The sequence below is a fragment of the Urocitellus parryii genome, chromosome 15 (assembly GCF_045843805.1).
Source record: "Urocitellus parryii isolate mUroPar1 chromosome 15, mUroPar1.hap1, whole genome shotgun sequence".
In the NCBI taxonomy this organism is placed as follows: Eukaryota; Metazoa; Chordata; class Mammalia; order Rodentia; family Sciuridae; genus Urocitellus; species Urocitellus parryii.
The window spans coordinates 7,412,157-7,426,429 of NC_135545.1; the positions used below are offsets into that span (position 1 = coordinate 7,412,157).

The following is a 14,273-nucleotide window of genomic DNA, read 5'->3' on the forward strand; positions in this document are numbered from 1 at the left end:
GGTTGCCTGGCAGCAGAGGTGACCCTGGGTCATTGCTTTGTTGAAAGTGGAGCACGGGGGACCAGGGACCAGGAGGGCAGGAACTAAGGCAGGGCTTAGTGAGAATCCCCCTCACTCTCATCCCTTTTTCTTACCCTGCCTACTTCCCAGAGACTCAGAGGTTAGATCCCCAACTCCTCCAGAGAGGGTCAGATAGGTTTAAAGTGTGGCCACAGGGGGTGAGCACTGAGGCCTAAATGGGAACAGCTCCCCAAGCAGGAGGGAGGAGTGGGTGTCTCCAGGTTCTCAGGAAGGTGGACTCTGAGGGTCTGGGACCACGGGAGGTCAGCTGTTTGGGCCCAGAGCCTTGATGTGTGGGTGCAGGAAAGACTTAAGTACCTGGGGAGAAAGAACTGGGTTTCTGAGTTCCTGATGTTGATAAAGCTGGAATCAGACTACTGGGTCTCAGTCAGGGATGCTGCAATTTGGGCTGTCTAGGTCCAGGAGAGAAATTAAGGTTTTGGATTAGGTGTTGGAGGGCAGCCTCCATTGGGATGTTAGATCTGGGGCCTGACTTTGTGTCTTGCTTCTCCAGAATGTCTCGGGAGAATGACACTTGGAAAAAAGAGTGAGTGGGGACACTAAACGGGCAGTGGTGGGGTGGAGGTGAAAGTGGAAACTTAAAGCTTGATTGTGCCCCCTATACATTCTCTCTCGCTCTCTCTCGCTCTCTTGCTCTCGTTCTCTCTCTCAGCTTGGCCTCATAACCATGTTTAGAGGCTCAGTACCATCAGTCTTGCAGGAAGGGGCTGGGGACTTGGACTCCTGGGTCCCAGAGGGAGGGAGCTACTGGTGAAGACTCATGGGTCTGAAATAGGAGGGACAGGAACCTGGACTCCAGGGTCCTGAGACAACAAGGGTCTGGGATCTCTACTCCTGGATTCTAGATGGTCCGGTTCTGGGAAAAGGATCTTCAGAACCGGTGGAGCAGTGCCAGGTTCTGCACCTTCTGTGACCTCACATGTGCTCAGAACCCAAGTTGGGGAGGGCAGGATAGAAGGGAAGAGCTCTTGGGCAAGGGAGGTGCCCTGCTTGCTGTCACCACAGGCCTATATTTCTCTCAGGACCCTGGGGGATGAACTTGCTGCTCTACGGCTTCAGAAGCTGGAACAGCAGGTACCAATGCCCGGGAATCTTGCCACCCCTACTCTTCCATCTTCCAAACTTCCTCAGAAGCCCCATGCCCAACACTTGCTGGGCCCAGGATCACAGTGGTCTCTCTGAATCTCAAGTTTAGAGACTTCTGGGTCCCTGATAATGTGCCCAGGCCTACAGAACCCTTTTCTCCAGGAAATGAGAAAATAAGAATTCAGGAAGCAAACCCTGTTGATGAAACTCCTCAAATTTCTAAGGACCAAGAATTCCAGAGGGCAGGATAACTTACTAGGTCTTGAGGGAGGAGGTGGTTGGATGCTAAGATTTTTGGATTCGAGGGAGGAGTTGAAGGGTTGAGGGCCTGGGCACCTGGCACCCAGTGGAGAAGGGGGTTCATGGATTCTCCCACTGGGCTTCGCTTGGTCCTGTCTTGCTCCCACGCACCCCCCTCTCATGTACCTGCAGTGGCAACTGTTTGAGAAGAAGCAACGACGGAAACGCCAGGAGCCCCTCATGGTTCAGGCCAATCCTGATGCTTCCATGAGGCACCGGCGACTGCGGTGGCGAGAGGAGCACTTCCTGAGTGACACCGGTAAGGAAAGGCTCCAAGGGCTCCGTGGGGGAGTTGGTCTAGAGGGATTTTTGAGACCTGGACGAGGCTTAATGGGGTCCAGGGGTAGGGCCTGGTAGAACCTCTGGACAAAGCTCAGGAGAGCTGAGAACTGGCCGGTGAGACCGAGTGGGCAGGGAGGGCGTGATGCACCTGCAGAGGGGGCCAAGAGAATCAGGTGATGGGGCTTAGTCTGGAGAGTATGGATGGAGGGCTTCCAGGCTTGTGTTATTTATTTATTTATTTAGCAGTACTGGAGAATGAACCCAGGGTTTCGCCCTTGCCAGGTACGCACTGTGCCACTGAAGGACCTCCACCCGGGATTTGGGTAGAGAGGAAGAGAAACTAACTGTGAGGGTCCGGCATAGGATTGTTTAGGCATGGAGTCCATGACAAATAAGTAGCCCAGCTGTGCTTTTGCTTGAGCCTTGGGATGAAGTTAGAGTTCTCACGCCCTCTTAAGGGTTGGGGTGATCAGCGAATGGCCCGATGTCTAGGGAGACCAGTTAGGATGTAAATCTTCACTAAGGCCCATTTTAATGGGCCTCCCTGCACCTTCTCCCAGGCATTGGGAACCCTTTTCTCCAAGAGAATATGCCAGAGGCCCATCTGCGTTTGAGTGCTCACAGTGCCCCAGTTACCAGGAACTGTGGTGGAGATGGCGTTGGCGAGCACAGGCCCCTGGTGTCACTGGCAGAAGCAGGTACCCTCAAGTCCTCAGGCCACCTCGACTCCAGAGCTCTGCTCTCTGACCAACCCAGGAGGCGGAGACCCCGAGCCCGGCTCTTCAGGATCTCAACCCCCACCTCCCTCACACCCAGGGATCCAGGTCCTAACCCTCCTCCTTCATCACCCAAGGATCCATCCCCAGCTCCTCCTTCCCCAAAAATATCTTCAGAAATCCTGCTCTCCAGTCTTCCTTCCTCCCTGTCTTTGTTCCCAGACAGTTCCGATCCAGAGCTGGAGGAAGTCTTCGTGGAAGATTTTCCTGAATCCCTTCCATCCTATAGAGAAAGGCTTCTGGGAACTTGTCGCAGGGGTTGGCTAGCCCCACGACAGCCTGGTAATTTTAAGAATATGTTTGTAAAGTCTGGCTTTCAGGTCCATGGGGCAAATCATCCCCTTTATTTGATAACATTTTTAATGAATAATGATGTCATTCACTTACGTCAAGTTTACAATTCCACGGGTTTTAGTATATTCAGAGTTGTGCAACCATCACTACAATTTTGGAACATATTCATGACCCCAAAACAAAACCCTATACCCCTTAGCAGTCACTCTTCTTTTATTTCCCCTAAGACAATCCCTAATCTACTTTTTTTTTTTTTTTTTTTTTTAGTGCTGGGGATTGAACCCAGGGCCTTGTGCATGGAAGGCAAGCACTCTGCCAACTGAGCTATATCCCCAGCCCCCTAATCTACTTTCTATCTCTTTAGATTTGCTTATTCTGGAGGTTTTTTATGAATAGAATAATATAATATATGGTCTTTTGTGTCTGGTTTCTTTAACTTAGCAAGTTTTTAAGTGTCATCCATGTGTAGTCCATTGTCAGACTTTTAATCCTTTTATTCTAATGGCAGCCAACAATTTCATTGACAGGATTTTCAATTAGCATCCCAACCTCTCCACTCCATCTTTTTTTTTTTTTGCATCAGGGATTGATCCGAGTGGTGCTTTTCCACTGAGCCATATCCTCAGCCCTTTTTAATACTTTATTTGAAGACAGGGTCTTGCTGAGTTGCTTAGAGCCTTGCTAAATTGCTGAGGCTGGTTTTGAACTCATGATCCTCCTGCCTCAGCCTCTTTAGCCACCAGGATTACAGGCGTATTCCACGATGCCCAGGTCGCCACCCCATTTTAATTCCTCCATCTCTCTGATGCTGTCTTTGATACAAGGGAAAGAGAGAACTCTGAGGTTGGGAGTGAAGCTCAGTGGTAGAGCCCTCATCTAGCATGCACAAGGCCCTAGGTTCCATTCCCAGCATTGGAGAGAAAGAGAACTCGAATTCATCCTTGTCTTTGGGACCAGGACAATCAGACACTCCTCAGCCTTTGTAAATCCCCAGGTACATAGAGAAGGAAGAGGCTGTGAGGGAGAAGGGTAGAGGCGGAGTGAGAAACCTGGAGTTCTGGCCTTCGCTAGCACTGATGACCTTGTCTTCCTGAGCTCAGTCTCTGGCTTCTTCTACCACCTAGGGGCCAGTTCAGAAGACCAGAGTGAACTCCAGGATGTCCAAGATGAATATGGGGCACCCAATCTGGCACAAACCCCTGGAATGGATGGTGACGGGGGACATGGAGGCTTGGCATTCTTCAAGGTGTGAGGAGGCGCAGCCTTTAAGGATTTAGGAAGAGGAGGTGGGGGATAGCCATCTGGGTAGGGTGGGGATAAAGTTCTGCTGTCCAATCAAAGGCCTTTTTCTCCCCTTTCCCTTGTGGACAGAACTATCCACAAGGCTGTTGTGATCAAGTTAGTGGAGGCTTTGTGTGTGCTAGAGAATTCTAGAGGATTTAAGTCAAACTGGATGATTTGACTTGATGTGGGCATGACTGTTAAAATGGAGCACCTGCAGATGGGCAGGTGGAGGGGGTGGGCAGCTCTGGCCTGTAATCTCAGCTACTCCAGAGGCTGAGGCAGAAGGGTCGCCAAGTTCTTGGCCAGCTTGGGCAACTTAGTGAGACCCTGTGGTGAAATACAAAAAATACAAAGGGCTCAGGATGTAGCTCAGTGGTAGAATGCAACTGGATTCAAGGTGGGCGGTGGTTGTGGGGAATGCAGCTGCCGCTGATGAAAAGGCACGGCCTGAGAGAGCGGAGCAGTGATACACAAGGGCCAGTAGGCACCACTTTGGGTGGCACAAATGCAGAAGATGCTTTCACTTGGTTAGATCCTGCCCATATTATGTGTCTAGGTAAGTATGGGTTTCAGCTGAATGGGCAGTGCTATCAAAAGGATTATTTTTTTTAAAATTTCATTTTATATATTTATTTATATGTGGTGCTGCTAGTGCCTCACATATGCTAGGCAAGCGGTCTACCACTGAGCTACATCCCAACCCCTCAAAAGGATTCTCCGATCAGAGTCAGTAGATGGAGTGGGCGTGGTAATGGGAAAAGCTAATAGAGTTAGCCAATCAACAGATGTTTAGGGTTTGGCTGGGTGGGCTGGCTGAGATGCTTGACCAAAAAGCAGAAGTCATGAGCTGGAGAGGGCGTAACCTTGAGCTGGACAGCCAATCAGCTCTTTGTCAAGGCTGGGCTCGACTCTCCCTCGATTTTGAATTTGGCTGGTGAGCCAGGGAGAAGACCTGGAAGAAGAGCAAGAGGAGTTGGAGTCTGCAGGGGCGAGCTCCGCAGCTGCCGCCAAGGAGGTGTCCGCGGTCCCGGAAAGCGTGAGCTGTACAGCCAGCTGCTTCGTGGAGGGCGGGGCTGGCTTGCTACCCCGTACCCCTGGCCTTCTGCTGGGAGAAGACTTGGAGACCTACGTCCTGCGGCCAGCGCAGCGGGGCCACATGGTGCAATGCTGCATCAGCCGCGACAAGCATGGCGCCGACAAGGGCTTGTTCCCCATTTACTTCCTCTACCTGGAGGCAGAGAACGGCCGGAAGGTGCGGTCCACCCCTTGGGGGGCCCTTTTGCCCCACAGGCAGGGTAGAAAGCCCTGCCTCCCATGGGCAGGTTCCCTCCTTTCTGAGCAAGATCAGGTCATCAGAAAGAAAGGACATGTCAACTCCCACCAAGCCCTGGCCTCCCAGCACCAAAATCCTTTCCTTACGGAGCACAGTAACATAGACGCTACCAATCCTATAACCAAGTCAGGCCCACTCCAGAGTTGGGCCTGCTTTTTCAAAATCAAACCATACTTTCTCAGGATCCGAAGGTTTATGGGTCCCTTCTTTGGGTTTACCCAATCCTGGGATAAACCCTTCCCCTTCATAGATTTCCCATTCTAGAGCCAAGACAGGCTCCTTTCAATCTAGTCCAGTGTGGCCAGTGTGGCCTCTTTTCCTTTGGCTACAATATTTCTCCCAGAATGAGCCTTTTTCCTTTCTTAGAGCCAAACCTGCTTTTCCTGGATGAAATGTCTTCCAGAGTCCTGTTCCAAGAGTCCTTCCCTATTCTCCAAAGCCAAGCCCTGCCTGAGCTCAGCCTCAGCCCAGTATCCACTGGCAAAGGAAAAGGAGGAGATATTAAGATGTAAAGCCCCCCTTCAGGACCTAGCTGATTGGTTTATTTCAATGAGAATCTCTCCCAGCAAGCTCATTACTCTCTCCTCTGCAACGAGACATGGCATTTCCTTGTCTTTGGACTCCTCTGTCTCTAGCCAGACACCAGAAATCCATTCTGATGGGTTCTCTTTTCATCCACAGCACTTCCTCCTGGCTGGGCGAAAAAGAAAAAGGAGCAAAACTTCTAATTATCTAATTTCCCTGGACCCTGAAGATCTGTCTCGGGATGGGGACAGCTTTGTTGGCAAAGTCAGGTGGGCAGAGCCCGAATGTATTGTGAAAACAAGGTGGTACAGAGCCTGGGAAGGGAAGGGGCCTACCCTTCCCAATAGGCCGTAGGGCACAAGTTCCACCTGCTTTAGGGCATGATGGGTTTATAGATTGGATTTTGTGTGTGTGTGTTTGTGTGTCATTTTTGTTTCTGTTGGTCGTGGGGGTTGAACCCAGGGGTACTTTACCACTGAACTACATCCCTAGTCCCCCTTTAGTTCTTGATGGGCCTTTATTTTATTCATTTATTTATATGTGGTGCTGAGAATCGAACACAGTGCCTCACACATGCAAGGCAAGTGCTCTACCACTGAGCCACAACCCTAGCCCCCCAGTCCCTTTTATTTTTATTGTTTTATTTTATTCTTGGTACGAGGGATTAAAGCCAGGGTTGCTTAACTACTAAGTTACATCCCAAAACTTTTTATTGTTTTGAGACAGGGTCTTTGCTAAGTTGCTTAAGGCCTTGCTAAGTTGTTGCTTGCAATCCTCCTGCCTCAGCCTCCCCAGTCAGTAGATTACAGGCATGCTCCACCACACTTAACTGAGTTTTGTAGTTCTTCAGGTTGTATATCCAGGTGTTTTGGAAAAGAAAAGCAAAAAGTTTTGAATAGTATGATGCACAGGCTAGTATTTAAGACAAATTCCTTCTTGAGAGGCCAGGGCTGGAACCCTTAAGTTTCTATGGGTAAAGAGATCTAGAATGTGTGAGATTTTGTATACCAGAGGGAAAAGGGTCCCTTCTTTTTTCAGTAGTGGAGATTGAACCCAGGGATGCTTTGCTGCATGCCCAGCCCTTTTTATTTTTTTATTTTGAGACAGAATCTCACTAAGTTGCTCAGGCTGGCCTCAAATTAGTGATCTTCCTGCTTTAGGCTTCCAAGTCACTAGGAAACAGGCATGCACCATTGCACCCAGCATGGAAGAGGGTTCCTCTAAAGGGCCAAAGCAGAAGGCTAAACACATGACTTACCAAAGGAAGAGAGGGCTTGGACCATGGATACAGGGAACATGATTCTTACCTAGAGGACTGATTTGGGAAAGTACTTACAGCCAAAGAGTAACAATTTTTTTTTTTTACTTTTATTCTGCCAACTGCCCTTTGGGAGCAGATCTAATGTATTGGGCACCAAGTTCATCATCTTTGACAATGGGACAAGTCCTGACCGGAAGCATTTGGTATCAAACACTGACCGGCTCAGAGAGGAGCTGGGAGTTGTATATTACGTGAGTGTGTATTTTCCTCCTGGAGAGGAAAGAAGAGAGGGAAAGAGGGAGGGGAGGAGACAGAGAATGAATTAATAAGGGGCGGGACAAGAGGGATGGGAAGAAGAAGCCAGGCTAACTGGAATGTAATACTCCCAGGAGACTAATGTTTTGGGATTCCGAGGGCCTCGGAAAATGACTGTGATCATCCCAGGAACCGACAGCCAGGGCAAAAGAATCAGCATCCAGCCACAAAAAGTGAGTCTTCAATGTCGGGAATCTTGGGACAGAGTCCTGTTCCAAGAGTCCTTCCTTATTCTCTGGGGGGCCATCTTTGCAGGTCAGGTGAAGCCTCTGGAGGACTTTGCCAGACATCTATCTGTCTCAAGGAGTAAAGACTAGAGATTCAAGAATTCTGGGTCGGGAAGAAAAAAGGTGGCTGGTGGTAAGTTAACAAACCATGCCCCCCTACTTTTCCTTCAAGGAACAAGAGTCGCTAATGAATTGCCTCCAACGGGGGTCCGGCCAGGGGCTGGTCCTGCTGCAAAACAAAACCCCATCCTGGAGCGACGAGAGCGGCGCCTACGTGCTCAATTTCCACGGTCGAGTCACTCGGGCTTCTGTCAAGAACTTCCAGATCGTGCACCCTGAAGACCGTGAGCTCCTGGGAAGGGCTTACCTGGGCCAGGGAGCATGGGAACTACTACTCCCATCAGCACTTGAGCGCCTTTTCGGCGGGGCTGACTCCTTGCCATTGCAAGGCCTGTTGGGAACTGTAGTTTACACCGCCCTCGGAGGGTTTTCCCATTTAATAAGCTTCTTAGGAGTCGTGATTCCTGAAGCTCTGAGGCTGGGACATGAGGGGGGTCTGGTTAAGGCTGAGTTTTTGACTTTCTCCTTAGCTGACTACCTGGTTCTTCAATTTGGCCGCGTGGCCCCAGATATGTTCACTATGGACTTCAGGTTCCCCCTTTGTCCGCTCCAAGCCTTCGCTATCTGCTTGTCCAGTTTCGATGGGAAGCTGGCATGTGAGTAACTCAATAAAATACCATCCCTTCACAATCTTCTGTGACTGTGAGTTTAGAGAAAGCATCCCAACATGCCTCCTCCTGCTTGTGTATGTGTGTGTGCGGGGTGGGGATTGAACCCAGAGCTGCTTTTTTATTTTTTTATTTTGAGACATGGCCTTGTTAAGTTACTGTGGCTGCCTTTGAACCTGCAATCCTCCTGCTTCAGCCTCCTGTGTAGCTGGGATTACAGGCGTGAGCCACCACCCCAGCACCAATACTTATTAGATACTGCCTGCCTGTTCCGTCCTGTGCTCTAGAGAGTGGGCTGTGTAGTAGCACCTATTCCGGCCAGGCTCACAGTCATCATGAGAGAAGGACCATAACCAAAAAAAGCAGAAGTTCAGAAAAGCTTATACAGCCGCAATCTGTTAGTTCAGAGCAGGGCAATTCTAAAAAAGTGCCACTCATACTACATGTGCAGAGTCAGGATAAACTAGCTAAGGGGCCTGGTGGGAACATTAGGCAGCAGGCAGAGCTCCCCAAAGGCCTTGAAGGTGGACTTGGGGGACTGAAAGCTTTAATTTGGCAAGAACCTAGGGATCCAGTAGACAGGGGGAAGGTAGAAGGCTGGACCTTTGGTCCACCCTTGTTTTAACTGGACAGATCCTGTGAGCTCAGAGAAGGGTTCTAAGCTGTTGATGTAAACTTGTTTGGGTAATTAAAAATATGAATAGTGAGCGTGAGCTCACTTTAACAACTGTGAAGGTTCCTACAATCCCGTACGACATGTAAAATCCCATAAAGTGTATAAAATTGTTAGATATGTTGTAGATAAGAAAACTGAAAAAAAAAAAGAAAACTGAGTCTTCGCACACAGGGCTTATAAATATGAAATCAGGCAATGGAAAGTTTTGAGGAACACAGTTGGAGAATGTAAAGGCCATAGAGAATTAATTGGACCTTAACACAACAGGGAGGCACAGATAACTGAAGCTTAACTTTTTCTTCTTTGGGATTGGTGAGTCAAGCCTCCAGCCCTCTTGGGGAGATGACTGCTCAAGTTTAAATAAATTTAGGCAGTTGCCAAAGAAAATCTACAAAACCCACCAGTCCTTCATACTTATCCCTCCAAATCAGGCACCCAGGAAGATACTGTCAGTACACACACAGAGACATTGCTCACTACAAATCAAAAAGCTTTATTCCTTAAATAAATCAACACTTTAAAAAAGTTAATAAATAACATGCAACCATTTGGTCTTAGCCACGCCTCCCATTGAGATTCAGGCTAAGACCTGGTGCTTCCAAAGAAGGGGTATGAGGGGGTGTGGCCATAGCCTGACTCAAGGGCGTGGCCTGAGCTGGAGCCTCGGAGGAGATCAAGGGGAAAGATAAGGTCTGGGTAGAGGCAGGTATGGGGGTAAGAGAACTGGGTGCATTCCCAAGGCGTGCCCAGGCTCTTGCCCGGGAGGCAGGGGTAAGGCAGGGACCTAGCTTTTCCTGGGCCTGGGCGATGCGGCGGGCAAAGCGACTCCGATCCCGAGCGAACTGTTCCCAGGGGCCCCGGCGGGCAGCCTGGGCTGGGCCTGCCCAGACAGCCAGGAAATGCACGGTGACCTTCTCAGAGAAGCGCACCTGAGGACAGAGAGACAAAGATACATACATGGAGACACAAGGTTCCAAACAGAATCAAGGAAAAATCAGTTGCACAAAAATGCTTGCTATTTGCCTAGTCACCTGCCTGTCAGACTTCCAAATGACTCACTGGAGAAAGATGGCGTTCTGGGGCTGCCTCCTCCTCCCACTGGGGCCCCAGCCTCTTACAGAGGATTGCAAGATGATGTGCATAGTCCTCCCAGAAGAGTTCCTATGCAATCTGCTGCAATGTACCTGGGACCCAGGAGTCCTGGCCTCCAGCCCTTCCCCACTAGACAAGAGTTCCAGCTCCTAGCCCTCTCCTCCCTCCAAATAAAAAAAGATCTGGGCCCTCAGCACCCACCTTTCTGGATTTTGGGGGAGTTTCAGGGTCTGGATCCTGGGTGAGGGTCTGTGACAACCTGAGTCGTCTTTGTAGCCTGAGGGGCAGCTTAGGAGCAGTCCAGGGAGGTGGTGGTTTCTCTCCAGGTACGTAGAAGGCCACTCTGAAGGGGCTGGTCTCGGAGTCTCCCCATTTCCCCTCAGCTTCCTCTTCCTCTGTCTCCTTTCCAGGTTGATATAGCCAGCCCCTGAGGTGGGCACTCTGGGCCTGAAGGGAGGGGTGCTGGCCCCAGGCAGCTGCTCCACAGTCCTCTCCTTTGTCCTCATTCTGCTCACACTCATCTTCCTCCTCTGTGTCCTCCCCAGGATGATACACCCAGGCCTTCAGGAGGGCACTGGTAGCGGGGGTGGGAGAGGAAGCCTCAGCTTCTTCCTCTTCCTCAGTTGATTCCCAGTCACTGTCCTCATCTTCCTCTGTGTCCTCCCCAGGACGGTACACCCAGGCCTTCAGGAGGGCACTGGTAGCGGGGGTGGGAGAGGAAGCCTCAGCTTCTTCCTCCTCCTCAGTTGATTCCCAGTCACTGTCCTCATCTTCCTCTGTGTCCTCCCCAGGATGATACACCCAGGCTTTCAAGAAGGCACTTGTAGGGAGGGTGGGAGAGGAAGCCTCAGTTTCTCCTTCCTCCTCAGCTGATCCTGAGTCACTCTTCTCCTGGTCCTCCGCATTCTCCCCTGGCTGACACACCCAGGCCCTCCTGGAGGCACTTGTAGAGGAAATGGAAGAAGGACCCTTGGCTCCTCCCTTCTCAGTTGCCCCTAAAGCACTGTCATCCTCCTCTTCCTTTTTCTTACTCGGTTGATTCTCCAAAGCCCCAAGCAGGTGCCTCTGGGCTGGAACCGAGGACCGCGGCTCTGGGTCAGCTTCTTTCCCAGGGGCTTCACAGGCCTTCCTGCCCTTCTCCCTAGGCCTCTCGCCTGGACAATATCCCCAAGCCCTGGAGCTGGAGCCCGCCAATGAGGGGGAAACGGAGGTCTTCCTGGCTTCGTTTTCTGTTCCTTTTTCCTCCGTGGCTTGATTCTCTTTCTCCTCTGGGCAGTACACACAAGTGCCAAGTTGGGATCCTGAAGACTCAGGGAAAGTGGAGGCAGTAGGAGCTTCTTTCTTGACATCGCTCCACTCCCAGTGTGATGAAGGATAAGAGAACTTGGCCACTCCCTCCTCTTCAGCTTTCTCCTCCCCAGGACTCTTATCAGAACCTTGCAGGGCTCTTATCTGCAGGCTGGGGGACAGGGGCTGGCCATCTGTAATTTCCCTTCCCTGCTCTCTGGGGACACTGCTTGCATCTTTCTTACTATTTTCTTCACTGCCTAAAAGTCCCCAAGCTTCAGGAGGGGAATTACTGGGCTTCAGGTCAAGGCAGGACTCCAGGTCTGCTTCTCCATTCTCTTGAGGTACTCCACTGTCTTCAGCTTCCCCTTGAGGATGCCTGGCCCAGGGACCATGGGAGATGGCCAAAGAAGCCTTCACTTCTCCCTGCAGGCCACCTTCTACCAGATTTTCTCCTGTTACTGCTTCTACCAGCCAGGGCTCTGAAGGTCCTGGGCCCCTCAGCCGGCTCCAGGCCCGGCTGAGGAAGCCCATCAGTGGGGACAGGAGGTAGGAGTAGTGGGCTTCCCTCCAGGGTGTGCTGTGATGGGGTACTTGGCCTGGAGCCATCTGTCCCAGATGAAAAAGGGGGAGAAGAAAAAGAAATAAGATTTAGAGGCCATTTAGGAAATGCATCAGGGCATGACCCTGAGTCATAGCAACAAAATAGCAACACAAATGAATAACAACATGAGAATCCGGGCCCAGGATTCCTTTCTCATCCCAGCTACACCCATCTCTGTTCCTTGCTTCCCTTCTCGACACCCAGCAGTCTGGGCCCCCAGCTCTCCTTCATTAGATCCAAGGGTCCAAACCCCTTTTCAGACCCAGAAGTCCCAGTCCCAAGAACAAAGATCTTTTTTCGAGCTTCCCTTGGGGACAAAGTCAGTCTCCAGTTCTCTTACTTTCCTGAGGATTGATAAATCACCTTCATCCCTTGGAGTCTCAGAATATTCTGAACCAGACTGGGGTTGGGGCTCAAGTGGTAGAGCACCTGCCTAGCATGCTGATCCTTAGCACCACATAAAAATAAAATAAAGATATTGTGTCCATCTAAAACTAAAAAATAAAATTTGAAAAAATATTCTGACCCTCAGATTATTCCTTCACTGGGGACTCAAGAATCTGACTCCCGCACCCCTTCTCCCTCAAGCTTAGAGGACTCCGGGCTCCTAACCCCTACCCCTGCCTAAATCCGGGCCTCCAGTCCACTCCTCCAGACCCGGGAGTCGGTTCCCCATCTGGACCCTCACCAGACTCATGAGACCAGGCAGCCAGGCCCTCCCTCCATACGAGGCTGGAGTCCAGGCCCCGAACCCTCCAGTCTCAGAACCAAAAGTCCATGGCTTTCCTCATTATTGGGGCCCCAGGCATTCCGATCCCTTACCGGCTAGGAGCGTCAGTGTCACCCAGGAGGCAGGAGCGCCGGCTCGGGCTGCCAGAAGCGATCGCAGGTTCGGACGGTTCGGACGGCTCGGAAGGCCAGCGCGTTCATCTCGCCCTCAGGCGTGGGGCTCGGGGACTCCAAGTATCACGGGCTGCCTCAAGCACTGTCGCGACAAACGGCTGCAGAATCGTGTGGCGTCTCGTTCGTAATCATCCGCAGGCCTGGGAACCGATCCAATTAGCTCTGGCGCAGCCTGCAATGCTTTTATAGACAGTCGCAGCCGACGTAGTGACATCACGAGAGGCGGGGTTTCGAAACGACAGCGCATTGGGTGGGAAGTGAAAAACAACAGGGACCTCTGGCGGAAATTCCAGGCTTTGTGACGTCACGTCGGCATTTCCAAGCATGGCCACGCCCCTGAACAAGCTATCTGTCAATCAAATAAATGCACGTTCCGCCTAAGCTGCAAGCAGGCGATCTGCCTCTGCTCCAGCACGTGCTTTCCCACCGCAATTTAACCTGCAGGTGTTAGTCTAGAGTTTCCCACCTTCACGTCTAGTCGAATTCCTCCACAGCCTGAGGAATTGGGGACAGGATAGTATTCCCAATTCACAGATGAGGAAACTGAGGGCTGGAAATGAAATCATTTGCTCAAGGTGATCACAGCAGAGTCCAGATTGACTGCAAATGGGAACAAGAATGTAAGCATCATGAAGGCAGGCAACTGTGCTTGGCTCACTGCTTTCTTCTCAGTGGCGACAACAGTGCCTGATACATTGAAAGTGCTCCACAAAGTATGGTGAATGGCTGCTACAGCAAGAGCTCAGGCTCCTTCCCTCACAACAGACAGAAGACGACTTTCTTGAGTTTCACTGCTGCAAACTTGGGCAAAAGCTCTGCTTAGGAAACTGAAATTCTACCTGGGTGGCACTCCTTGTGGGAGGGGGAGTTCTGCTACAAGTTCAAGGTTCAGGGTTCCAATCCCCAGCCCTCTTTCCTATCTGATCCATAACCTTTGTGTGTGTGTGTGTGTGTGTGTGCGCGCACAGACGTGTGAGCACGCACTAGGGATGGAACCCACCCAGGACCTTGCACATGTTAGGCCAATACTCTACCACTAAGCCACACTCCACCTCTAGTTTATATATATATATATATATATATATATATATATATATATATATATATATATTTTTTTTTTTTTTTTTAGGTACTGGGGATTGAAACACCCAGGAGTGCTTTATCACTGAGCTATGTTCCAAGCCCTTTTTATTTTATTTTATTTTTTTATAATGAGACA

At 50.5% G+C, this 14,273-nt stretch overlaps 2 protein-coding genes across 2 annotated transcripts; one reads left to right on the top strand and one right to left on the bottom strand.

The window, feature by feature from the left end:
- Positions 1–67: 67 nt before the first annotated feature.
- On the top strand, positions 68–8,488 carry Tulp2 (TUB like protein 2). The gene is made up of 13 exons (XM_026406368.2): positions 68–160; positions 575–607; positions 1,104–1,155; positions 1,600–1,726; positions 2,310–2,447; positions 2,688–2,807; positions 3,944–4,065; positions 5,047–5,355; positions 6,118–6,230; positions 7,359–7,473; positions 7,612–7,710; positions 7,937–8,108; positions 8,355–8,488. Exons 2-13 carry the CDS (start codon positions 576–578, stop codon positions 8,486–8,488), a joined length of 1,533 nt encoding a protein of 510 aa, XP_026262153.2. The 5' UTR covers positions 68–160; position 575.
- A 1,157-nt stretch (positions 8,489–9,645) lies between these two features.
- On the bottom strand, positions 9,646–13,196 carry Ppp1r15a (protein phosphatase 1 regulatory subunit 15A). The gene is made up of 3 exons (XM_026406274.2): positions 12,974–13,196; positions 10,462–12,156; positions 9,646–10,097 (listed from the first exon to the last, which is right to left on the bottom strand). The coding sequence occupies exons 2-3, from the start codon at positions 12,154–12,156 to the stop codon at positions 9,723–9,725; spliced, it is 2,070 nt and encodes a 689-aa protein (XP_026262059.2). The 5' UTR covers positions 12,974–13,196; the 3' UTR covers positions 9,646–9,722.
- Between the last annotated feature and the right edge of the window lie 1,077 nt (positions 13,197–14,273).

What these genes read in the sequence shown, in the direction of transcription:
- Ppp1r15a (XM_026406274.2), bottom strand. Translation starts at nt 12,156, where the DNA reads ATGGCTCCAGGCCAAGTACCCCATCACAGCACACCCTGGAGGGAAGCC. An exon ending in CTCCCCCAAAATCCAGAAAG is followed by an intron (nt 10,098 to 10,461) that starts GTGGGTGCTGAG and finishes CTCTGTCCTCAG; the next exon opens with GTGCGCTTCTCTGAGAAGGT.
- Tulp2 (XM_026406368.2), top strand. Translation starts at nt 576, where the DNA reads ATGTCTCGGGAGAATGACACTTGGAAAAAAGA. An exon ending in GCTAGCCCCACGACAGCCTG is followed by an intron (nt 2,808 to 3,943) that starts GTAATTTTAAGA and finishes TCTACCACCTAG; the next exon opens with GGGCCAGTTCAGAAGACCAG. An exon ending in AGGCAGAGAACGGCCGGAAG is followed by an intron (nt 5,356 to 6,117) that starts GTGCGGTCCACC and finishes TTTCATCCACAG; the next exon opens with CACTTCCTCCTGGCTGGGCG.